The sequence below is a fragment of the Aythya ferina genome, assembly GCF_964211825.1.
Source record: "Aythya ferina genome assembly, chromosome: Z".
Taxonomy (NCBI): Eukaryota; Metazoa; Chordata; class Aves; order Anseriformes; family Anatidae; genus Aythya; species Aythya ferina.
This window is the reverse complement of record NC_140299.1, coordinates 18,908,684-18,935,551: the sequence shown is the minus strand read 5'-3', so window position 1 is coordinate 18,935,551 and position 26,868 is coordinate 18,908,684. Positions and strand designations below refer to the sequence as shown.

The window sequence follows — 26,868 nt, the reverse complement described above, 5'->3', positions numbered from 1 at the left end:
ATAGTTGTGTTAAATAGCTGTGTTGTTTCTTGGTATTTGTTTGTTTGTTTGTTTTGGGGGGTTATTTGTTGTTTTGTTTTGATTTGATTTGATTTTTTCATTTGTTTGGTTGGTTGGTTGGTTTTTCGATTGTTTTATTGTCATTTGCTTTTTTTTCTTGTTTGTTGGTAAAGGAAAGTCAGCTGTATGGAGACATACGAATTCTAGGAAAACAAGAATAGCTATATCAGATGCATTAGTTCTGTTGTGTACTCTGAATATGTTTTCTTCATAAAAAATAGTATTTTATTTTCACTTATTTCATTGAATTTCACAGTGAGTTAGTAGGTAAAATTAATTCTTTCTGAACCAGAACTTGCTTCCTGAGCCTTACACATGCCTCACCAAACCTCTGCAAAGAGGAAACAGTAGTGCCTAGTTCTACATAGCAGAAGAGCACAGCAACAAAATGGAAAGACAGATGAGGATGTGTTGAGGTCTGAGGACACACATGCCCCTCAGAGGCACTTTGGAAAGCTGTTGACAAGGAGAAAGAGAGGAACTGGGGAAAAACCACAAGATAACATGTTCCCAAGGTGAAGTGTACTGTGGGGTTTTGAGCTAAACCAAGAGATCTGAGGAGGTTTTCATAGTAGTTGTGTAAGCAACTGTTGTTACCAGATCCTAAGTAACTAGCAAATAAATCAAAATAAGATATTCACGAGAGAAAGCAGCGTGGTCTCTGACTTCATCTGATTATTTTTCAAGAATATATGCAGGGTTGTTTTTTTCTGTATGCAAAGAAACAAACACCATTCCAGCTTCTACATACAAAAATGGGACCCTGCTTTCCAAACAGAGCTAGAGCAGATTATTCCTTCTCTTTCCCAGTGTCCTTTTTCTTTTGGATCTCTGTCCACCTTCTTCATATCGCCAGTCCTCCTGGATCCCTGGCTCTTGTTTTTTAGTAACTCTGTAAGGAAACGTTTCTTAGTCTTAGTGCTTAATGTTTGTGGTTAAGCCTTGTGGGACATGTTCTCTATTGTTTCAGCTCTTTACTCCATAAAACAGCTCTCTTGCTTCTCTGTTTTCTACAGATGAAAGGTAAGGTCCATATTTACAACTGCTCGTACTGTCCAGCGCAGCATGGCTGAGGTACTGCCTCAGGAGCGTGGTCTATAGACCCGTGAACTGTCTAGCATCATACAGCTTTGGCATATAGTGCCAGGACTGGGCTAACAGTTTTGACTTTCTGGGAATACTTATCCAATTTAAATTAAGATCTTACTGGCAAGTACTCTTAATACCCTCTAGCAAGAGTTTAAGAAAGTCACCAATAAATACGTTTGTGAGAGAGTGGAATGTCACTGAGCAGCGGGGCACGTGACAGTAAGCTGTACTGGGATTTATAAAAGAGAAACCATTTAGGGTGTGATTTGTGTGGCTAGCTTAAACAGCAAAAAAAATGCAAATTCCATTATGCAAAATATTCTTTCACTTCACAGTCAGCATAACTGGAAGTACAGCTTGTGGCAAAAGTCAGCATTGCATCAGACTGCATCCGTCCTCTCCCAAGCTGCACAAAAATCTTTTGCTATTCGTTCTTATTCCATTAGGCTCTAACTGAACTAAAGCTCAACTGTTATATGTAAGATGTGACTACTTATTAAACAGTGTATAATTTGTTTACTCATATCAAAGCAGCACCTGGAAATTCCAGTGAAGATTTAAATCTCTTGCTTCCTACGGTGGGTGCTAATACATTACAAGAAATAGATGCTGCAAACCCAAAATTTAGAATTGAAATAAGCAGAGAAGCAGACACAGAGTAGCAAGATTAACAGCAACATTGAAATGAATTAATTTGGTTAAGGTCATACTACAACAATACCTTGGTTGATTTCTTAATTAAGCCATAAATTTTGTTATTATCTTTCTGAAACTGAAAATATAATGCCTGTTTGTATTTAATATCTGAAAATGATTGTATTCCCATGTCATTATCCTTTAGTGTCTGTCACTCTGGTAATCAAAATGGCTCAGGAGGAAATGAAGCTTACAGAGTAGCAGGGAGTGGTTTTCCCTTTTATCTCTGGGTGTCAGCTCTTCAGCTGTAAAAGAAAGAGATGGCATTTGGGCATGATTCTGCCTAGTATGCACTGTCTCGAGTGTTAGAAGGAGAAAGGAAGGCTAAGCTACCCATTTCTGGTGTCTATGACTTAGAAAGAACACTTGCTGATGGCGTATTGTAAAATTTTCCCATTTCTCCATATAACTATGTCATGAAAACCATAAAAGTCACGAACTTCATCCCCCATTGTGTTTTCTGTATGTGAGCTCTGTGAAACAACATTCAGGGATGAAATAAATGGTGCTTTAAAGGACACATTGATGAAACCACTCAAGTGAGAGGCCTGCTTTCTCTTTCTTACACCTCTTGTTGCTGTTTTCCCTGTAGCACTACTCTCTTGGGGCCTTTTACTTCTCAAGTCGACTGAAACCCTTTGTACCATCTTTGCAATGAAATAGGTCTTTCAAATAAGACTGAAGTCCTTTCTATTTGATTTTTGTCTATTTGATTATTGCCATGTTCTCATTTTATTCTGAATGTAGGATTTTAGCAGGGTTTTCCATACATTGCACATACATTGCCTTTTCTTCCTAGTTATGTACTGTGCGTGCAACCCTTATTAATACAGATCTATACAACCCTTGTACTGATGATAAACCCTTTTTAGCAGTCACTGTAGAAGGGACTGCATTTTAGCAGTAGAGAAAATATAATCATCCTATAAGCATAATTCCTTAAGCTTTCTCTAAGTATTAGCTATTCTTAAATTAATGGTAATAGCCTGTGTCTCCCCGAACAAGTCAGAAATGTACATTAACTAAGAAACCAATGTCCTTTCTCATATATCCCAGTTTCTTGCCAGTCATGTTCTTGCAAAAGTTACACTGTACATTGTTCAAATAGGTTCACTCTTTCAAAGGACCTTTACAGAGTGCTCTTTAATCCTCCTGCAGAGCACCTCTTACTCCTTACCTCATTCCCATTACTCTTTTCAGAAACCAGAGATTTAAACATAATCTCTAAAATGAAAGATCACATTTGGTGTAGGACAGGCATAGTAAGGTCAGTAGAATACTACAGCTGTTGGGATTCTTCCTCAGGCTACTGTGAAATCACCGGAGATGCACATCGGGCCAGTCAGAACTGAGTAAATGACTTAGTTTCAGATGTTACAGTCTGTTTGAAAAGAACATCTGTAGGGCTCCCGGGATGCTGTTCTGTACTGACAGCAAACCACACCAGCCAACCAGGGGGAAGGTTTTTCAGTATCCTTTTTATCTCATGTCACAAGGACCTCAAGACATATTTAATATAAATTTTTATTATTTTTTTTTTTTAGTATTATAAAGCATTTTAATGTTTGTTGTTTTTTTTTCCTAAATATTTTTACTTTAGAACTTTAGAATTTTAAAACTTTTTTTTTTTTTTTTAATATCTCACCTATCCTCCTAAGGTGGAAAGTAATATAATGGTTTTGGTTTGTTTTTTTCTGGAGGACATATGCCTATTGCAGAGGAACTGCAAAACAAATTAGGCTCAGTTGTTCATAGAAGAGACCTCTTTACCAGGTCACTTGGCTTTAATAACCACAAAACCATTGGCTTTAATAACCACAAGAACCCTTCTATACTTCTCCTCTTGAGGTTTCCATGATCCCAGCTGAGTCCAAAAGACTTCTTTCAGTGGCTCAAGGAGAGTTAGAAACAGGTCTGTACTTAATTTGCCTCCTTTTATTTTTTCCCACTGAGGTGTCCTAAACAAGAATTGTACACTTTTAAATTTATTTCTAGATGTGACACTAAGTCAGAGAGACCTTGGATTTCACTCTAACCTCTAGAAAACTTCAGTACTCATATATGTTATTAGGAAGATGAGATACAGACACAATTATAACCAACAGTTTTACCGAGAGTTCCCTAAAAGCAGCATCAGTTATTTTCAGTTTTCAGAAATCATTTATATTACCATTCAGTTAAGTTGCAGCCTTTATAGCCTATGATTCAACAAGTATTTAATGTTTTCAAGTGATTGATTAAATATTTTACATCAAGCTTTAAGCAAATGTTCAAATGCTTTGAGGAGTCCAGGAGCTGATGTCTACAGTCTAAGTATTGTGCAGACCTAAGGAACTTCCCTGCTCTAATGACTAGACAGAGTAGTCCATAGGAAGAGGTTTCTCTGTCTGCCTATCTCCAGGTACTGCCCTGAAACATTTGTCTGCATGGACTGAATTGCAGGACAAAGGTGTGAATACCTAAAAAAGGTGGATATAGAATAAATGCTGGAAAGTTAGTGTGAGTGTAGCTAGTCTGTGATTCTTTTTTAACATTTGGTCAGGTCGTAATCTCTTTTTCTTTCTGCCCTTCTCTCAGGCGTCTCCTGAGGAACACTTTTTTTTCAACTGTCAGAAAGAGAAGAAGAAGCTCCTTACTCCTACGTGACTGATACATTTGCAGCAATGCTTGCATGAGTGTTTGTATTAGAGAAGAATATTACAAGAAGGGAAGAGGAAACACTATAATCAGTACCAAAAATCTTTGAATGAGTATTAATGTAGAAAGTGAAAATAGAAAGCCAAACATCTTTCAAATATCTTTTTCACCAAATATTTTTTCTTCCTCTTAGGACAAACTCTAATTTGTATCTGAACAATATTTCCTATTTAGTGAAGGTGTTTATTTTAAATATCTATATACATATATAGATATATTATATTATATTCCCTGGTGCTTTCAGATAAAAAGTTTGTCTGTCACACAGTTTGAGGCTTAAGGCCAACTAGAAAGTGTGGCAGCTGCTCAACTGCTCAACGACTATTTGAGGTGACCTGTAGACAGAGGTACTTTTATACATTAAAATTCTCCCCTCCCTTTTCAAACCAGAAAAACAGGGAAGCTGCCAGGAGCTACAGGCGAGGAGCATATTTGTGAAGGGGGAATTCACCTGCCAAATCATAAGTTCCCTGAGGACTGCACAACCTTCCATACCCTCTCCTCCACTGTACAGTATGAAACAGCTTCTTCCTATGCTGAACCTGGAAAGATTTGAAACTGTGACCTATTCCCAGGGTTCTTCCTTGGACTTTCCCTGCTAATGTTATTTGAGCCTGTACTGTATCCTCATGACAGCTCTCTATCTATGTACAGCTGGCATGTAGCTACACTACCACTGCCTCTCATACCATAGATTTAAAAGGTTCAGAAACCCCTGTGAGAGAGTTATAACAGAGATTTCAGCCTATTCAGAACTGATATAACACCTAATATGGGTGAATTAGCTCACCGAAACAATAAATAAAATTAAAAAAAAAAAAAGAGGGGGGGGGGGGGGGGAACGGAAGGTGGAATTGCAACTACAGAATCATTTAACCACAAAGTTTAGATTAATGTTTCTTTTTTTTTTTTTTTTTTTTTCCTTATCTGTACTCCCTAGGCTTGGAACAGAATTGTTTCACTGCAGTAATAGTCATTTGGCTGCTGAGAATACTCCTTACAATAATCTCACCTAGGTATAACTCATGAGTGGGCCATAAAATGTATAACAGAAAGCAAAAGTTTTACTTTTTCCTGAATTTGCATTACAACAGTGAAGTACAACACCATCCTCAGCCCCCTTAATGGCAAACTGGTTCATTGTCAAAATTCAACATAAGTAATAGCAACGTGCCACTTGCCCCATGCAGCACAGCCCCAGTGAGATACGATGCTCTTAAAACCCTTGTCTGAACTGATTTCATAACAGTGCCAACCGCGTGTGAAGTTTTTGCCTCTCAGGCTTCCAACGGTAATGATTAATGTACTTAGAATATAAATCTTATACACCTTACCAGAGAGTGTGGAACCCTGGCCATGGATAAAAAGCACTTGCTTAAAACATAGTCAGTCTTTATAATTTAAAGCTTCTTAAAGCCCCCATAGCATGCAAATTTGGCATTCTGCCAAACCAAGAGAAGAACTAGGGAAAGCATAGTTTTGTTGTGTTTTTAATAATTCTTATTATCTTGCAGTTGACCACTATTTGGTTCTTCCTGTCAGATGAAGCAGTTGATTGTTTTCTAAATTGTTTTTGTCTGACATGGCTAAGATGGTTTTCAGGAATGCAGAGCTGTAAGAGGTAGTGGAGAAGACTTGGTGTATTTCAGCACAGACTGACGCTCCAGGCTCCAGACTACACTTTTTCTTTTATGGCATAGCTGAAACAAAACAAGGTAAGATGATGAATAGTGGCATCTAAGAGATCTCTGGGATCATCAAGAAGTGCAACCACCAAAGAAACCTATTATGAAACATACTATTCCAGTGGTATCTTGTTCCATTATAGCCCAAAAAAAGAAATCAGCATTCTTTAGAAATGTGCTGAATGTGAGGAAAATGGAACATTCCTCCTCATCTGCTGGAAATACTCTAAAGTAAATAAGGATGCTAAGAACTGGGCAGAAATACTGGAAGTAATTTTTTAAAATAACAAAAAAGCAGATGCCAATGGAGGCCCCTAGTCATCCTGCTAGGCTGAGCCCTGGAAAGAAATTATAGTTTGGTAAATTGTATCTACAGATAGCTGCCAGATGGTTAATCATGGTAAGTGGAGAACACAAAGGGCTTTGCTTGATGATCGGGTTTAGCAAAATAACAGATGTCCCCCCAAAAATGAAAATTTTAGAGATTTTGAGAGTTCTGAAGCCAGTAAATTCATACAGTCTGGCTCACTAAGTCAAATACTTCATTTTAATGTATGTCCGACCTCACTTAAATGTTGACTCTTGCCTGGTTGCCAGGAAAAGTCTTAACAAGCTTGTATCTGAGGGGAACGGTTCAGGGTTTGACTCTACTACCTGTATGCCATGACCAACATTAGACTAAGATGAGAAAACTATCAACTCTCATTCTTGTTATTAGTTGCTGGGCTAGGAAGCATTTCCCCTAGACAACATAATGTTACTTATGTTTGCTATTGTCCTCTTGGGTCTTTAGATACTTTACAAAAAAGGTGAGTGAAGAATTCAAATAAACAACCCAAGAAATATAACACATAATAACAGTAATTAGAGAAATGTGGGTGCTTTTGTCACGAGAGTGAGTTGTATGTCCATTTTACAAATGTGTTCAAAAAAAAAAAAAAAAAAAGACAGAAACCCCAGAGGTTTTAGTGCAAGAAACAGAGAAGAGTGAAATGTTGAAATTTAGTGGAGTTTTTAAGCAATTTATTGCTTAAAGCAACTAATTTTAAACAGTTTGTATCACTTTCCATGAAAGGTGGAAAATAAAAGACATTTTCCTTTTCTTACAGAAGTTGAGAGTTATACTCTACACAAAATATGCTTGGCAGAGCCACACTGTTCTCTGTGTCTTTCCAATAATCTCTTGTTGCTTGCCTTTTCCTCCTCCTTACCTTGAGAATTTGTAGTCCTTTCCGGACAACTTACTTTGCTGTTATTATCTCTGGTTCTTTTTTTAGCACTATGGTTTGACTCAAATAGGAAGTGGATTTGCTGTGTTTCCTTTCCTTTCAAGCTGTGTGGATGTCTGTCAGTTGAGCAGTAAGCATCCTGTACTTGTTTTCTTGATTTTCCACTTCACTTCACAATTATATTGGAAATTCATTTCACAAAGGAATTGACACCAGTGGTACCATCTAAGTTCCAAAAAATAAAGGTATGTTTCAAAAAATAACAGTAACTGAAAAAGCACTGTAAAAAAATGTACTGGTTCAAAATGTACAAGATCACCGTGTACAAGATCACGTTCTTATATATTTGTTAGATCTCACGCACCTGGGCAGCCTATTTTTTGAAAATGGAAGATGAAATCTTGGGGAAAAAAAGGGGGGGGGGGGGGGGGGGTGGAGGGATCACATCAATGAAATCAGAATTCCTTCTAGTCCTTCTTTAAACATTAAGTTTTTCTGAGGAAACTAATTTTCAGTCTTCATTTGTAAATGGGCAACTTTCACAAAAACATTACTTGGGCAGTATATATTTTGTGCACAATCAAATGAAATCCCCTTGCAGAAAATGAATCCTACCTGCCAGAGGGAGGTCATGTTTTTGTCTGTATTTTAGATTCAGCTGCAAAACGAGTCTACAGAACTAGCACTTATATGTCAACCTCATGTAACATAGATATACTGCACTAATGGTATAAAATCTCACATAAAGTTGCTGTCCAAGTATGGACTTCTCCCACCAGAAACAGGCCTAGCATATATATCCTAGGAAGCTTTTTCTTCTCAGTTAACTTTAATTGTGTGGGGGAAAAAATAAATAAAGGATGTTACTGGATCTTGGGAATAACTTTTCTTTTGAATAAGAGTATTCTATAAAGTTTCTGAATAGTTCAAAATACTTTCACAGTGACCCTCTATGTCTGCAGATAGTTCAAAATGTCTTTTCTGTTATAATTATAGATAAGCATTTAGTTCTTATTAATTTCCTAGACTCAATCTAAGAGCATATTGACAAGTTTATTTCCACTCAATCATGAGTCAGAGTTTAGTCCTCCCTAAAGGTAGTGGAAGTCAGCAGAATCTTGCAACCTTTGACAATGGGAACCCAATTCAATTACTGAATTCAACAACAAATTCCTATTAATTTAAATCAAATCAAAATTAAGATTAATACACATTTATACTCATGATTGCTTTTTTAACAGTGGCTGAAATTTTAATTCCTCAGAGACCGTCTTCATCTTAGAGGGGTCAATATAAAATACTCATTTGCCTTGCTTGTATAGTATTTTATCAGTAAGTTTAATTTTACAGCTCGGGAACAGAATCACTTAGCTTTTGATGTGGTAGAAAATTGTCTATGCTTCTTCATTATATTCATGTCATCAATATGAATATATGTTACTACCAATAAGAACAATGACAACATACAAGTGGAAAAAAAATAGTCATAAGATTACTACCGGTAGAACTTTTTTTTTTTACAGTAAGTATTGGAGCATTATATCAGATTACATTCTTTTTTTCAAGAAAAGCGTAATTGATTAACGAGCAGGAAAAACATTGTTTCTTGAGCAGAGTGGAAAAGTACCTTCTTACAGCACAGAACATACTCACAAATGATAATAATTAAAAAATAAAAAAAAAGTACGTCAGTTACCACTTTAGAGCTATCAAGCTTACAATGTGTCAGCTAATAAGCCTAATCTTGATGTGGATCCAGCTTTGGATAATTAACTTCTTCCTGCCTGCAAAATCCCCCTACATAATCAGCTGGATATAATTTAGGGCTTCACATTATTAAACAATTGTTACATTCATCCCAGACATGGCTGAATTCAGTCATCTGTAAAAGAGATTTCTTATGCATAGAAATGAGACTAAAATGTCTGTCCTCGTCCTTTTTTTTTTTTTTAATTTAATTTAATTTTTAAGGCTGTGGACAAAGAATTACTACTATTACTGCTTACAGAAAAAAAAAAAAAAAAAAAAAAAAAACTGTGTGAACACTGAGAATAGTTTATTCTCATCCCTCAGATACAAGGGTCAGCAGCTTGTCAAGGATTATATGTCAGATTGTATTTTTCTTTTCTAAACCAGTGGCTGAACTTGCTGGAAGGAACTCAGCAGGCGCCAGGAACTGCTGCTTCCCAAAGGATAGGATCCCATCACTATACCGTCAATAGCCTGTCTGTATGCAAGGTACTAGTTTCCAGCTGACGCCAAGTCCTAACTCTGGAGGCTGTAGGGGCTGAGTCCCCACCTTTGCCACAAGTGCCACAGCCGCCAGCTTTGCTTCTGAGAGCAAGCTTGTTAATCACATATGCCTCTTCTTTCCACTTCATATCTGATACGAGACCACAGGCTGTGATACCAACCCACCAAATTTTCCTCCTGACACTGTGACATGATCTGGAGGACACCAAGTAAAGCCAGAGGTGAAAGTTAGGAGATGGAAATGTAGTGGAGAGAGCAAGAAAACTAAAAATGAAAAGCTATAAAGGAAAATGTAAAGAAAATGAGGCAGGAAAGGAAAGCCTGACACCTAAACACGACAGAAGAACAGACAGCAACTTCAGGTTATTCCTGAGAGCACTGAAGGTTCTAAAAAAACCTTAACCTACAGATAAGCTGCAAAGAAACTTTAGACAATAGTTTACACATCTGAAGACTTTTCACGGGGGCAGGAGGGGTTCACAAGACATTTATATGCATTTCTGAAACATGTATTCACACTGCTAAGGACTGTGTGTAAAACGTGAGTGTTGTGAAAACGTTAACGCCTGTTGAATAAGCTATCACTAGTGAATGAATTAGTCTAATACATATTGATTATCACAGTCATATAATAAAATTCAAGTAATACATTATGAAGTATAACTCTGGAGCAAATATTAGCACATTCAGGATCTATTCAGAATAGACACTAAAGATGAAAAGCCCATTTGCTTCAGGATGTATTGATACTGACATGACTTGAACTTCACCTTGAGTACACACATATTTCCAAGACGATTCACCGATTGCCTCCCGAAATATATACAAAGCATATTTCAGTCAGCATTGAATTGAGTCAGAAGTGTCATTCAGCCAGCTGAATGACAAGTAGTACCACTCACAGAAGAAAGGAAAGGCAAAAGAAAAGTGACAGAAAAGTGAGAATGAAAGCAGTAGACAATGATATTGCAAAAACTGAGGGAATGTTAGTCTACAATTACTATAACAGTTTGGTTTGCATGTTACATCTCTCACCACTAAAATTCGTCTGTCATTTTCTTTAATCTTTTAGGAGCCTTGATTCTGTGAGAAGGTCTGTATCTTACCACATGTTTATAAACCAGCAAGAAAATGAGCTCCTTGTCCAGACTGGGATATCTGAGCACTGCAACAGAAGGAAAAAAAAAATCACAACAGTGATTAACTGGAAGTTAGAGTGGCAATTTCTGAACTGGGGACTTGTTTCTAGAAACAATGGTTTAAGGTTCAGTGTAGGAGATTCCTTTAGGCCATGATTCTTATCTCCCTGAGTTATATCTTAATACAAGTTTTCACTGCTGTTGGTACTAGAGAGGAGTTTCAGCACTGGGAACTTAGGTGTGATTTTTCTATGCCTTATGCATGACCACCATAATTATTGTTTGCTAAATTCTGACTGCAAAGCACTTGATAATGCAGGTAGTGAGATGAGATCTAAAGGAATTCTCTGTAGCTTCAGATTTTTAGCAGAATTACAAGAAAAATCGTGTTTTGCAACATACCTGTGTGTGACAATAACTATGGCACACAAATATTTAATTAACTTTCTCCGTACCATGACATTTTAAAAGGTGTTATTCTGAAGGAATGATTCTGAACAAGCTGTGAATATAACAGCTATATAACAGCTATATTTAAACTAATGTCAAAGAGAACAGAGAAAACACAAAATTAAGACTGGCAATGGAAGAGGAGAAAAAGAAAGCACCAGAAGATAAATGAAAGAAAGAACTCTTAATAAGTTGTAAGTGTTAATGGTAAAGCAGAGGAAGAAGAGAATATAGATCAGAGAGATCAGAAAGGTAAACTGCAAAGTTGATCTTCAAAGGTAGTGTAGCACGTGGGACAAAAATGTTTTCCTCTTGACTTTGTACCAGATATGCAGTTGCAGTATGAATGGGATAATACTGATCATTGCTGTTTCTTATATTTTCCAAAAAAAAAATATGTTTTCTAGGTACCTAACTAGAGCTTCCACTTTAAATTGTTTAAGAGCTACAGCCGTCAGAAGCTATACCACAGTCTAGTATGTCTTAACAATGGGAAATGATTACCAAAAGCCTACTCCTTAGTTCCCTTTCATTCTGTTGCTTATTTCATTCTATACACAACCCCTTTGTGCTACAACATCACGTACAAATGCCTACACTCCTTCTTGTGTCTTTTATTTATACATTCACACATACCTGGTGTGCTGATTTTTTTTTTTTATAATTTCTTCAGTTGTTCCTATCCTCAATTCTTCTTTCCATTCCTTCATTGCGTGACATTCCTTCTCTCTCATGAATGCACTCCTTTCTGGTGACATTTCTCTAACTGCAGCTGAATATATTTTCTACACACAGCCTCACCTGCTCTGCATAACATCAGTCAGTGTAACTGTAGGCGGCCGTGAGTGAGGGGCTCTCTAATACAGAACTTGGCTTCAGTTCTGTGGATGAGAATGTGTTTCCCCATGACTCTCCCAACCTCTGCTTGTAGCAACAAGCTCCACTCCCTTTGTGTTTTGTAACAGCTGAAGCAGAAAACTTCAGACACCAAGCTGTCAAGATCCCTTTTTAATACGTCACTTTAAGGCAATTAACTGCATAAAATTGCTGATGGCTTTCTTCCTGGAAATCAAGTGCTATCTCACTGTATTGATTTCTGTAGGTATAGCAAGGAAAAATAGAAGAAGAATTGTCAGTAGTTTGCCCGTAGCAGATATCCCCTTTGTAAGCTCCACATACCCTGCAGGATCAGGAAGCCAACCTTTCCAACCATAACAACGGCTTAATGCATACCCTGCGTGCTACAACAGAATAGACCTTCAGCAGCTGGGTGTTGCCCTGATGTGTGAATTCATAGGAAGCAAATTTATGGTTGTTAAAGCAAGTCAAGCTGCACTACTTTCTACCACATTCAGGTTCTTTCACCACAACAATCCTGCTAAGTGCTTTCCAGCAGGACAGAACATTAAACAGCATGACTAGCAGTTACGAAACAAAGCAACTTAAAGCACAAGGCTGTTGTTTGCTATAACATCTCTCCATGCACAGGAATGTACGCAGTAGGCGTCTTGTACTAGCTGGTACCTCACTGCCTTTTAGATGTGGTAGGCTTTTTAATGTTGTGTCGCTCTATTATCCTGCTTTCCCTGTGCAAATAAGAAGTATTTCTTTCACCACCTTCTTTCACCATCTTCTTTCACTACTCAGAGCATGGTGAGGCCCTGGCACAGGCTGCCCAGAGAAGCTGTGGATGCCCCATCCCTGGAGGTGCTCAAGGCCAGGCCGGATGGGGCTTTGGGCAACCTGGTCTGGTGGGAGGTGTCCCTGTCCAGGGCAGGGGAAGTGGAATTGGGTGCTCTTTAAGGTCCCTTCCAGCCCAAACCATTCTGTGATTCTGTGATGTGCTAAGAAGTAGTGGGATTATCTTTCCTCCTTGACTTACATGGGCAGTATGGCCAAGAAGCATTCCAGGAAATGTAGGTCAGTTCTCCATTGCCAAAGCAATCTAGTATTCAGACATGGTAGGGTCATGTGTGAAGCACAATAAGATGAACCTAAATACCCTAGAATTTCCTCCTAACATCTAATATAAATCTCCCCTCTTTTAGTTTAAAAGCATTCCCATTTGTCCTGTTACAGTCTGCATGAGTAAAAAGTTGCTCTCCATCTTTTTTTAAGCCCTATTTAGGTATTGGAAAGCTGCAGTGAGGTCTCATTGGATCCTTCTCTTCTCCAGGCAGAACATCCCCAGCTCTCTCAGCCTGTCTCTATAGGAGAGGTGCTCCAGCCCTCTGAGCATCTCTGTGGCCCTCCCAGGGACCCGCTCCAACAGCCCCACACCCTGCTTGTGCTGGGGGCCCCAGGCCTGGGTGCAGCACTCCAGGTGGGGCTTCGTAACAGCACCATCCTCCCCTCTTTTATCATCTTCTGCTATTTCTAGTTGGGCTTTCTTGTCCACAGTCTAAGAGTTCTGCCCCGAGCATCTATCCAAGGACACATCTACACTTCAGTTAGTATATGCAGAATCACTACAAAGCTTTTTAGTTGTTGCCAAAAGCATTTTAAATTCAAGGGCAGCTCACGCATACGGCAGAAGTGACTGCAGCACATCCTAACACCTTCAGCTCATCTTAGCTACCAGTCTGAGTCAGCACTTCCTTGCAGTGCACTGCCATTTCACTGTATTACTCATTCAAAGTTAAGCATTTTCTCTGTTTGATTAATCCCATCCTTTTCAGTATTTCTATCTAATCTGCTATTTCTTATTTGCTTTCTTTGATTTAGAAGCCTTTTCCTTTTTCTGTCTTCACTTTTGGCCAAGTTCCTCCAGCGAAGGTCAGGCCCCTTTTTTTTCTGAAGGTCCTGCCCACTGTCTTTTGGGAAAAAACGCAGCCTAGCAACACGTTCCACCAGTCAACGCTTCCAGACTAGGTCTAAAACAACATTAGCTTTACAATTTCCACCCTAGAAAAACAAGCGGGCTGTTTGGTTCAGCACTAGTCTGTCATATGTGCCATTATTTTTCAGCAGGCTATAAGCAATCTTCTTCCTAATTCACATGCCCTGGGGCAGCTTCATGGTATTGCCATTCCTTTTCCTGAGCATCAAGGAGTAGTTGCAACAAAAGTATTGCTTCAGGTTCACTTCAGCAACCCTAAACTCCCCTGACAAGTTTATCACATGTAGAGGAGTCGGCTATTCCCATTTCCAACTTCTTCCCAAGATCACAAGACCTTTCCTGAACTGCTGAAGCCCAGTTACAGATCACAATTAAATTTTGCAAGACTCTGTGCTGAGTATCCTATTTCAGCAACCTGCTGGGCATAAGGACACTAAAGAATGGGACCAGCTCATTCACTGTGGCAAATCCTGATGCCACATGCAACATCCACTCCTTGGTACAACAACTGTTACCCAGTGGGCGAGGTTGAACATACTTGGTGGGTTGCAACTGTGGCTGCTTGGCTCTGTGAACTTTTATCCCTTTGTCACAAAGTCTGCAAACACCTAATTATTCTAGGGAAAAAGCAGCATCGTCCAATCTCCCTTAAAAGTAAGTAATGAATTACTACAAAGGCTGTTTTTTGCTGCCACTAGGCAGCTCCTGCTTGTTAAGTTATGAAGCTGGGAAATGCTGTGACTCTCACTAAATCATTTCCAACAGTTACATCATCAGTTTTGCCTTGCTGTTGACTCTCAGCTTGCCTCCTCCCTCCTTCTTCAGGGGGCTTTACCATGACTTCATGACCTACGAGACTATGTCTTAACCACAAGAGTCTGCTCCTGTCCTGGCCACCCAGGCCAAAGGACTGGTCACTTCACTCCTGGGGGAAGCCGTGGCTTCTCTTACAGCCAAACAATGTCAGAAGGCAGAGATCCATCTTGAGTGTAAGGACACTGAACACCCTGCTTGGAAGATCAAGTTCAGCACAGTGACACAAGCTGAGATAACACCGTCACTTTAGCAAGAGGGCTGGATGTGTCACTGAACCTCCCAGACGAAGTTTCACAGAGTGATTCAGCCCTCTCACAGAAAATGTCTTCAACAAGTTATGGGTCAAAACACCACTATTAGGGGTGTTGTTGTTCATTATCTCATAACTTTGAAAACCATTCTCTAAATCCCAGTTTTGGCAGCAGCCCATCTACAACAAAACCAGACATATCCGGGATGTAGGAGTCTTTTCACATCCTAATGTATCTATGAGTCGCTTCATTTCCTTTTACCAAAATAATAAATAGACTTCAGAAAGACCTTGTCTTCTCTTGAATACATCTGTTGTAGGATTCGGTAGATTTTGCATTGACTGCATTACTCGTCACAACCTGCCTAGAAACGGCTGAAATGATCCATTTTGAATGGTACAAGTTTGTTTCCAGGCAGTCTCTACAGCATCTCTAAAAATTTATTTACTCCCACAGTCAAGCAACAATGTAGAAACTTTTGCCAACCCCTGAATGTTCTTCAGGGGATATTGCCCGTCTCCTTATTCCCAGTCCACCTCTTTCTGCCTGGGGCTGAAAAAACAGTGTGTGAGTGCATGCATCATCTATTTACACACTGACTGTGGAGCGTGCAAGCTTGGAAATGTCCTACAGAGCCCTGATCTGAGCGCCGTTTTGCAACACAAGCTGCGGTGTATACGAGCAGATGGACGATTCATCCCAAAGACCTTCCTATTCCTGAAAATTAACTTCCCCTTATTCTTGCCTCATACACTTAGTAAATGTGATACACTAACATATTTAATACAATGCATAATTCGGTATCTAGATTAAAGTGCAGGTTTGCAGGAACCTTTTTTTTTAATGGCAAAAAAATATGTATTAATAATTTCACTGGGTATTTGAAACTTGAAATAAGAGGTGTTCATATTACCTATATATCAGCACTCTAGTACATACACAACACAGTATACAGAAATGTGTTGTGTATTAACAGGGAAGAATATAATGCCAATAACACCAAGCTGAACTGAGTCTTTCAGGAAATCACCCACGTGCAGAACAGGCCCTTCGCAACATACTTGAAAGTCCTAAATGTTTTCTTTACCTGGGATCCCAAATGTCCTGAGTCTAACAAATGCCACTCGTAATGGTAGTAACCTGTTTTTCCCTGTTTGCCACAGAAAATATGCCTAATGATGTCCTAAGAACACCCATTTTCTTTGTGTGTTACAGAAAGCCAGCCGATATATTTTAAAAGGCTACAATCCAGAGAATTTATTTTATATTCCCAGCTACAGGGCCCCGTGCCAGAATTACAGTTCCTACAGACCATGTCGTTCACACCAGCAGTAGCTTGGCACCCTGTGTAAGACCAGAGTTGCGAGTTTCATCTTCACTAACAAGATTTCAAAACGAGCATTTATTACTAGAGAGGATGCTGACACAGAACTAGAAATCACTGCAACATGAACAACACCTACCCGCCCCATCAGATTGAAAACTAACGTTTCAGGGGAATAAAAGCAAAACTTCACCTATCCAGCGATGTAACATAATTGCCCACAACATTCAGTCCTGCCCATGAGAGAAGATTAATATGAACCACCTCCAGGGTAGATGGTAAACATTTAAGGAAAATATACGTTACCACATTTAATTCCATTTACTTCCATTTGCCACACAGATGTCAAATTATTTCCTCTGAGTAGCAAAAAGTGAATCAAACGGCAGCCCTGACCAAAAATTTCTGGGCTGAGAAGACAAAAACTGATCAACAGAGGCAGTTGAGACTGTGTCCAGGGCACCCGTGAGGCTTACACCAGCATCCTCGCCACAGCTGCACTTAGGGCTGGTGTTAAACAGAGGGCTGATTTGTGCCCACTGTCTGATACTATAGAGAAATGGGACTCAGCCTGTTCATGAGACTATTTCCTTACAGTTTTATGGTATCTTTCTATACATCTACAGTTGGCAGCAGGTTCTGAAGAGGAGATAAGGTATATAGGGAAGGATGCCATCATTAACTTTGAAACCTAAATTGTTACTCTATTAATCGCAATTTGTACCAATGCAAGGGAAAAAAAAATGCAAACAAATTGTTCGTCTGTCTGTGCAACTTCAACAATGTGGAAATCATTTTACACCAAGACCATAAATGACCTGTGAAATACACCAGTTCTTGCTTATTTGAGGAGTTGCGATTTATGTCAAGTGAGGCCTGATACGGGATTGCATTTGAAGCGTGTGGGGGGGGTGTTGTTCTACAAGTTCTGGAAATAAATCAAGAGTTGCTTCAGGCTATCAGATTTCGGAATGGGAATGTCACAAGAGGCTTTCTGTTGGCTAGGGGAAAAGGGGAGACTTGAGCCTCTACTCCTGGAAAGTCTATTTACCAGCAGAACTGTAATTATCTTACAGGACAGAGAAGACATGCTGGAACAAGACAGAAAAAGAAATACAGTATTATTGCTGTCCTTCTAATTTGAGTCTGTTTCCACTTAACCTTATATCGACAAACACAGATTTATTTTTTTATTTTATTTTTGGAGCATTCTGAGCCAGGGATATCCATAAAGACACCAATTTAAATATCTATAGAGATACTAATCCAAAACACCTAATAACTATACATGATTCTCACATCACCACAAGCACAAACGTCTGGAACCATAACCTGAAGAGAAAGCAGAAAGTGACAAATTTTAATGCTGAAGTGCTTTTCTTCATAACGAATAAACCGTGCAACACTGGGCAAATGTCACTTAGTCCTGATACTTTAGAAGGGTTTGAACACCCAAAAGCCTGGGTGAGGAGATGGAAACTCTATTAGGTGCAAAGACAACCAACGGGAGAAACAGTGACACTACAGGAATATGAGGTTGCTATAAAGTGTGCCAGCTGTGGATAGGGAGGTGAAGTAATCAGCTTAAACTGCAGGTTACATAAATACCTATCAGAAATGACTCAAGGATAGCTGATTTTGTCTTGAGGAAAGGTGGAGGAGCTAAATGACCTCTTGAGCGCCCTTCCAGCTTCACGTTGTGCTGCATGTGAAATGCCCAACACCCACAGTGTTAGTAACAACCACGTCTCTGGTATGAAACCATTTTGGAATGTAAACCAAACATGAAGACTGGTATTAAACCTGTTTAAGGTTTGAACCTGTGAGAACGTGAACAAATGTGGTAAAGGTTATCTCCCGCTATCCTTCTCCAAAGTTCTCAACCTTCTCTCACTCGCAGCTGATGCCAGCGAGCATTTAAGACAAGATATTGCTGTGGATACCCCACTTATCAGGCCAGTCTGCCTACTCCACAACAGGTGTGACTAAAAGCGTGTTATAACCCAAAAATTGTCGAAGAAATACGCAGGCAAAAGGCTGAAGTGTGTGGCGAGGAGCTCCAGCACGCATCATGGACGCCTGCTCCGTTCCTGTGTAGAGAGGGCTTAGCGTGGGGCTCTCGGCACGGCATAAACTTGTGGATGTGGCACTTAAAACTGTGGATGTGGTGTTTAAACGTCTTTTTTTTTTTTTTTTTTCCTCGCTTGGGCAGGCGAGAAGCCTGATGCGGGGCTCGGCAGCGCAGCCTGCCGCGCCGCCCTGACGGGAGCCATTTTCGGACCCGCCGCCCTGAGAAAAATCCCCGGGGGCACACCCCGGCCCCACGGCGGCCGCAGGACCTCTTCCAACCACCCCCTGCAGCCTCCCACACCGCCCCCGAGGGCCGACACCGACCCGGCGGCTGTGGGGGCACTGCCCGGTACCGGCTCCCCCCTCAGGACGCCCCCCACACAGCCCCCCCCCTCGCCCTTCCCGGGCTCCTGGCACCGGCGGGCGCGTTACGGGAAGCTCCGCCCCCTTCCCCCCCCACACTCCCCCCCCCCTCCTTTACCCCCACCCCGCGGCGTCACGCGCCCCCCGCGCCAATGGCGGCGCGCGCGACGGGGCGGGGCGGAGGGGAGGGGAGGGGAGGGGAGGGAGGGGAGGCTGGGGGGGGGGAGCCGCGCGCGCGCGCGCACACAGCGGAGCGGAGCGGGGCGGCGGGGCCCCGCGCGCGCGCGCCGCGTAACGGGCGGCGGGGCGATGCCGGCGCGCGGCCGGGCCGTTATTTAGGGGCGCGCGGCGGGGCGGCGGCGGCCGGCGGCAGGTAACGGCTGGGAAGGGGAGGGGGAAAAAAAGGGGAAAAAGGGGAAAAGAGGGGAAAGGGGGGGGCACCCACACAACGGGGCCGCAACGCGGAGGGTCTGCGGTGACGGGGGGAGGCACAAAGGAGAGCGGCTGGGAGGGCAGCGGAGGGGAGGGACCCCCCCCTCCCCCCCCCGGTCCGGATCGCCTCAGGGAGCCCCAGAAGGGGACCGGCGGGCACAGCCCTCGTTTGGGGCCGTCTGTCTGTCTGTCTGTCTGTCTGCGTGTTGCTTCTGAGGTGCCTCCGAAAGGGCAGGCTGCCGGTGTGGCGGGATGGTTCTGCCGCTGGGCAGCCCGACCGACGGCCGCCCGGGAGGGGAGGAATTAAAGGTCTGCAAAGGGAAGGGGTCAAACGCGTTGGGGAGTCAAAATATGTTGTGTTTTGTTTTGTTTTTTTTTTTAATCCTCTCTGCCCCTTACAGAACATGAAAGTAATTGCACTTCTCTTCCTAAATGTTGCTACTTGCTGAGGAATCTGCTGAAATCAATTAATTTTCTGAATTTAACGAACTTAATAGTCTGAGCGTTGGTGTGTTGCTGTAGGAAAGTGAGAGAGGGACAGCACAGCAGGGCATACACACTACAAACCTCCTGGATTTCTTGCTGGTGGTGGTAGTAACCTCTTTCTTCAAGTGCTAGAGGAGCCAAGAAGTGCCCCATGGACCTCATGCTCCTCAGCAGTGAGGAGCCTGTTGGGAGCGTGAAGGTCAAAGGCAGCCTTGGCCACACTGGCCGTGAGATGGTGACGTTCAGGATCCTTGGGTCAGGAAGGAGGGCGAAAAGCAAGCTCCCCACCTGGACTTCAAGAGGGTAGACTTTGGCCTCTTTAAGGATCTGCATGGAAAAATGGCTTTGGATAAGGCCCTAGAGGGAAGAGGGGCCCAAGAAGGCTGATTAGTACTCAAGGATCACCTTCTCCAAGCTTAAGAGCAGTGCATTCCAATAAAGAGGAAGTCAAGCAAAAATGACAGGAGGCCTGTGTGGATTAACAAGGAGTTCCTGGCAAAACTCAGACATCGTAAGGAGGCATATAGAGAGCGGAAGGAAGGTTGGGGAACCTGGGAGGAATACAGAGATATTGTTTAAGCGTCAGGGTGTTAGGAAGGGTAAAGCTCAAATGGAATTGAATTTGGCCAGGGATGTCAAGACAGGGCTTATAGATAGAGGCTAAATGCTTCTGTAAGTACATTGGTGACAAAAGGAGGACTAGGGAAAAAAAGTGGACCTTTACTGACTGTTGACAGTGGATTGTATCGGGCAGGGTGCTGCCAGCAGGCTGAGGGAGGTGATCCTTCGTTCTCCTCAGCACTGGTGAGGGCACACGTGGGTGCTGTGTCCCTTTCTGGGTTCCCCAGTCCAAGAGAGACCTGGACATACTGGAGAGAGTCCAGTGAAGGGCCTGGAGCATCTGTCCCATGAGGAGAGGCTGAGTGAGTTGGGACTGTTCAGCCTGGAGGATGTTCTGGGGAATCTCATCAGTGTTTCATGGACATCCTAGAGCAACTCCAGAGGAGGGCCATGAGCGTGCTCTGAGAGCTGGAGCACCTTCCTGTGAAGACAGGCAGAGGGAGGTGGGGCTGTTCAGCCTGGAGAAGAGAAGGCTCCGGGGAAACCTTACAGCAGCTTCCCACTACCGAAAGGGGACTACAGGAAAGCTGGGGAGGGTCTCTCTGTCAGGAGATGGGGTGATAGGACAAGAAGTAATGACTCTTAAGCTAAAAGAGGGTAAGTTTAGATTAGATACAAGGAAGAAATACTGTGAAGGTGGTCAGGCAGTGAAACAGTTTGCTGAGAGAAGCTGTGGATGCCCCATCACTGGAGGTGCTCAAGGCCAAGTTGGATGGGGCTTTGAGCAACCTGGTCTGGGGAGAGGTGTCCCTGCCCATGGCAGGAGGTTGGACTTAGATGGTCTTTAAGTTCCCTTCCAACCCAAACCATTCTGTGATTCTGTGAATGTGCATTAATACCTGAAGGGAGGATGCAAAACAGACTGAGCCAGGCTCTTTCCTCTGCCCCACCAGTGCCAAGACAAGAGGCGTGGGCTCAAACGTGGGCTCAAACAGGAGGTTCCGTCTGAACATCAGGTTCAGACTTCACTGTTCTTCACTGTGCAGGTGAGGGAGCCCTGGCACAGGCTGCCCAGACAGGCTGTGGGGTCTCCTCCTTGGGGATCTCCAAAAGCCACCTGGACATGGCCCTGGGCAGCCTGCTCTGGGTGTCCCTGCTTGGGCAGGGGTTGGGCCAGATGGGCCCAGAGGTCCCTGCCAAGCTAAATGATTTTGCCATCCTGAGAGGTGGTTACTCTATATTGTTTGCATATAGGTATCTTCAATATGAAGGTGAATTTCAGAATGTTCAGTGTATGTAAGGTTATGCAAGATTTTCAAGTGATTGTCTTTGAAAATGTATTTGAGTCTCATAAATATTTCCAAGAAGGAAGTAAGCTTGGAGGAAGGAAGGAAGCTTACGGATGAAAAGCTCTTGATTAGAAAGCAGTTACAGCTTGAGTAATCAAAATTACTTTAGGATAGATACAGCTTTTGGATCAGTTCTAAGTATTCTTGGCTTGTTACAAAGCCTCAAGCAGTAGCAGCTATTTGCCATGTCACTCGTATGTACCGTTTTCTTGCTTGATCTACCTGAGTTATGTGGCTCTGGCTGAGAAATTACCACTTGAAGCTGCAAGCTTGGCTTTTAATGTTTATTTTGAGGAAATTTCAGAAGTCTGTTTGCCAGCAACCTTTAGGCTTTTGTGATTGACCTGGTGGTGAGCCTTACCTAGACCTAACTCCTTCCTGTGATGGTCCTGGTATTGTCTCTGCTCCCTGATTTGCAAGCTGGCTTTGCTGGCAAGAAAATTCCATTTTGCTGCAGTTTAACTGAAACTGTCATTTTTAGGTCACTAGATGTTACATTCCTGATCCAGAAAGGGATAGCTCATCATATGACACACAACCTGTATTCATTTGGGTGTTGTTTTCGTGATTTATGAAATAAGATTAAAATCACAAGTGCTCTGTTACTTGGGATAACTAGAGCCATCCCTTTTGTATGAATGTATGAATTTCTTTAGAAACTGATTTACCACAAACCTGTGATAACAGAATGCTGTTGTTACTTTATGCCTATATTTCTTGACTTCAGGGGTGTTTCTAGGTTTCCACAGAGCACTGTCTGAAGCATTGGTTTAAAGATGCAGGTGAAAAGGCTTAGTGAGTTCCTATCAAAATGGAAGCAGGATGTGAAAAATAACAAGTACTGTATGAGAGTTTAAATTGGCTGATCTCATGGCATACGTGTTTCACACATCTTTATTTACTGAAGTAATCTCAGCATTTTAACAGAGTTTTTTTCCTCCGGAAGGTAACATATTCTGAGAGTTAAGGACTGTCACTAGTAGTAGTTCTAAATTGATCGTGTTGTTTTTACTGTGTAGTATTTTGACAGACTTTGATCCCTTGCCACTTTGGCAGACCCAGCCTTGAAAGTAGCCTGACAAACTTCCAACAGCAGTTTGGTTTTTTTTGTATCTTTCCTTTTACTTAGCATTGTACCTAACTAGGCTTGGCTAGAAAAAAATGTTGTACTTAGTGGTCCACAACAAGTGCATAGTCTAGATAAATTGTTGTTTCTGCTTTTTTTTTCTTTTTTTTTTTAAAAAAAAAAAAAAAAAAAAAAAAGCTTCTGAAATGACTATCTTTGTCAATGTTAGTTCAGCATCAGCTTGAACTTTTACCTTAGATTCCAAATAACCTGCACTGGTTTGTAAAACAGAACATTTCTGGCTGTATTGTGTAATTGCTGGGACTAACGAGTTTTCTTTTGTCCAGACTTGCAACTTGTCTGACTTAGTCGTTGACAGTGAACAATTGGTGTTCAGCAGCATTTCTCTGGAATGATGGCACTGACTTGTAAAGCTTTGGTATAGCTTACATGCAGGGTTCTGTGCCATCAAATCTTCATATGCTTATATTAGAAAACACAAGTTTCCATAGAAATCTCTTCCATGCTCTGATCTAAAGTATGGCTGCTTGTTTTGTTAGGTATTGGCTCCGCCATTTCTTTTACAACTTTCTTCTAGGCAGCATGGATGGAAGTGCTTAGTGTAACTCTGGCTCTTTCTTCTAGAGTTAAATTTCCCTTAAGAATTAAATTTCCCTTAAGAATCAATCTCATAAAAGCTAGAGGAACTAAGGTTTTTTGTTGTATTGTTTTGTTTTGTTTTCAAAAAAAAAATAGCACACATTAGAAGACATTGCAACAGCCCATTTGTGGATTCAGAGGTCTGCGCCTTAAATCTTGTAGCTGCATTGATCAGTAGGGGGAAAAAATAAGCTACATCTAAAGAAGCTAACAGCAGATATATGCTGAACTGTGGTTTGATTTTTTTATTTTTTTTTTGAAGCTATAGTCACATCTGCTAGTGCCAGCAAGGGGGGGGTTCAGTTAATTTTTCCATTGCAGGTGATGGAGTCTCAGTTTTATTGCCTTTCAGGAGCTGAGTACAGTGAAATAGTACTTTAAACTGTGTAAGATTTTTATTTCTTTTGTGCTCCCTTAGAACAGAAACTAAGTTCTCGAAAGTGCAAACTAGTAGAGAATTGGACCTCAGGTTTCTCATCTGTAAATCAGTTCAACTAAGGCAGGAAAACAGTTGAAGCATGTAGAAATGGCATTTATTTAAAAAGATGACTTCATCTGATATTCTTTTCATTCAGAAATATTACACCTTAGCAAAGGTTTGATACTCTTCTATTGTTTCTGAGTTGTTTTTTTGCTTTTTAAGTGTTAGCTCTTGTGTTCCTTCAAGTGATTCAGGGTATGTTCCATTTTCTGATAAACCTCTGCCATACTTCACGTGACAATATGATTTAGAGTTTTTTGATTAGCTCTGTGGATTTATCGTCTAGCCTGAAATAAGTCATTATTGATAAGAAAACCAGTAAGTTTGTAATGATGCAATACTTAGCTTAGGTGACAGTGCAGCTGCTCTAATGTGGCACCAATCATAGTGGCAAATGTTTTTGTTTGTTCGTTTGTTTGTTTTGTTGTTGTTGTTGTTGTTGTTTTTGTATTGTTTTTTTTTTCTGGGAGAGAAATGCTATGTTGTGTATTTTTTTTTCCTTTCTGCCTTTTTACCTCTGCTTCACTCTTCTTTCTTCAGCATAGAATTTGCATCTGCTATTGTTCTGCAGCTTTGGGCAATTAGCAGGAAAATGAAGGTGCTCTCTTCTTTCCACCCAGTTTATATCTGGCCTCAGGATTCTCAGGAGCTTCAAATCCTGCACCACATTGTTCAAGTTTAATAGGTTTAAATGAATCTTGCTTAAAATAGCAAATTCTAAGGTCTATGCTTAGAGTGCAGCAAGCTTCAACAAGGTAGAAGGTGGTATTTCTGATAAATATTAGAGTAAGTCAAGACACTGAAATAGAGCTTAGGACCTAAACCAAATTCTCTGGTGTTGGTCTTGTTCACTGTGTGGATTTACTTAAATTTATGAAACCAGTTGGGATTTTAAAATGCAGAAAGGCATGTGTGAATATTATGTGAAGGTGTTATATCTGTAGTTTGCAGGGGTCAATTGATTTAGCTCTTACTGTATACTTGCGATTAATTTATCTAAAGCTGTATTGACCTTAAACTATCATAAAATCATAGAATATCCTGAGTTGGAGGGGACCCTCCATTGAGTCCAATGCCTGGCAACCCAAAAATTCAGACCATGTGACTAAGTGCACACTGTAATGGTTGTCATACCTAGTCCAGCAAGAGCATATTATTAAAAAAAAAAAAAAAAAATTAATTCATTGAAACAAAGTCCGATTATAGATAATAGTACTGTTATTTAGTAAATAAATCTATAATGACAGGTGTAAGTGCTTGTTAACCTAATTGAGGAGTCTTCTCATCAGCAATATTCCTAATATAAAATTTTTCTGTAGTAAATCTTTGTGGGCTTTGAGTAATGAACTCTGAAGTATGGATGCAAGAAGAATTCTACTAAATGCCTCTAGCTGTTTAGTCCAAACTGAAAAACACCTATGTTGGTGAGCCCTAAGAAGGCACTGCTGTAATGTTTCGAGATTGACGTTTGTTGTGTCGTTGGTTTAGGATTCATGTGAAAATCAATTTTCTTTATATTATATTATTTACCTTTGTTTTCAAGTCAAAAAGCTTAGATATGCATATACCTAAGGAACGTGATTCTAGCTTGATATTGATACATTGGTGCTTAAATGACTTTTCCAATCTAATCTTAGCGTGACCTGTATGAAATGTGCTTTGCATCTTCGTCATCATTATAAACTACATGCAGTCAAAAGCAAGGAGTGTTTTCTGTCATAAGCTGCAGTTTCTTTTTGGTCTTGTAACAGTCAATTCTGTTCTAAAATTTTCTTTAAATTTTGAGACATTTTAAAATTTAAGAAATTAAAAAAAAAATAAAATTTTTAAAATTTAAAATAAATTTAAATTAAAAAAAAAATTAAATTTAAGAAATTTTAAAATGTCTCGTCTGAACCTTATGTAAAGTGCTTATATTGGTGCCTTTAAAAGCGAGGTAGCGTGGTAATCATAATCGAATTCTTAGAACTGTTTTAAAACCTGAGCAATGGTTTTACACTGTTTTAATTGCTAACCTTTTATAGAAATACCAGTGAATTTTGTTTTCATGCATGACGTGAAAGACTTAAGATGATGCATTTCTTAAATTTGTAACTTAAGAGACTTTCAACTGCATCATTTGTCTTAAACAGACACTGGAATTTGTTACAGCTGTAAGTAAAATGGAAAAAAAAAAAAAAAAGCCCATTCTTTTTCCAGAGTGAAAAGAGATTGTCAGGGGAAAAATAGCATACCTGAGAAAATGTCATATAACAAATAGAAATTTGAATCTGTTAGTGATCTGAAGTGAAGACTAATAGCTAAAATGGAAAAAAAAATCTTTGTCTATTACAGGAATTCTGTGCAGCATGTTTTCTGGGTGGAACTGGGTGGCCCGTTGCTTATACTTGTTTTGGAATATTTGTTCCCTTGGAGGTAAGGCTTCTGTTCTACATATGAGAGACCTGTAGAAAGTCTTTAAATGGATGCTTGAAGCACTTACCTGCTTTTTGTCTAGATAACTGTGGGGCATAAAATAAGGTATAGTACAATTAAGAGACCCATGCTATGTTGTTAACCTTATGGTAAGGTAATGCAGTGTTAAACCAATACTCACCTCTGCTTCCATTCCTACAGAATTGTACAGAGCTAGTGAAGCCGACTTTGATCAGTGACAGGTTGCTTTGTTTCCACTGACATCACTGGAACTAGTCACTGTAGCAGACTGCAGTGGTGAATTTGGTCTTACAGTGTGATTTCTTTAATAAAAATAAAAAAATTAAAAAAAAACTTTGAAGCAATATTATATGATTTAATTTTGCATATGCTAAATGATATTTCAATGAAAACCTAACTTGGTCAGACTCAACAGCTGTTAAAGGAATAAGCTTCC

General features: G+C 40.6%; 1 protein-coding gene across 1 annotated transcript in view; it reads left to right on the top strand.

Moving 5' to 3' along the window:
- The first annotated feature begins 19,201 nt into the window (after positions 1–19,201).
- The window catches only part of IL6ST (interleukin 6 cytokine family signal transducer), a 28,935-nt gene continuing 21,268 nt past the window's right edge, over positions 19,202–26,868 (top strand). Inside the window, exons 1-2 of the mRNA XM_084504382.1 lie at positions 19,202–19,334; positions 26,331–26,411. Of these exons, the coding sequence (XP_084360508.1) occupies positions 26,345–26,411 (67 nt within the window). The 5' untranslated portion in view covers positions 19,202–19,334; positions 26,331–26,344. The remainder of the gene's footprint in view (positions 19,335–26,330; positions 26,412–26,868) is intronic.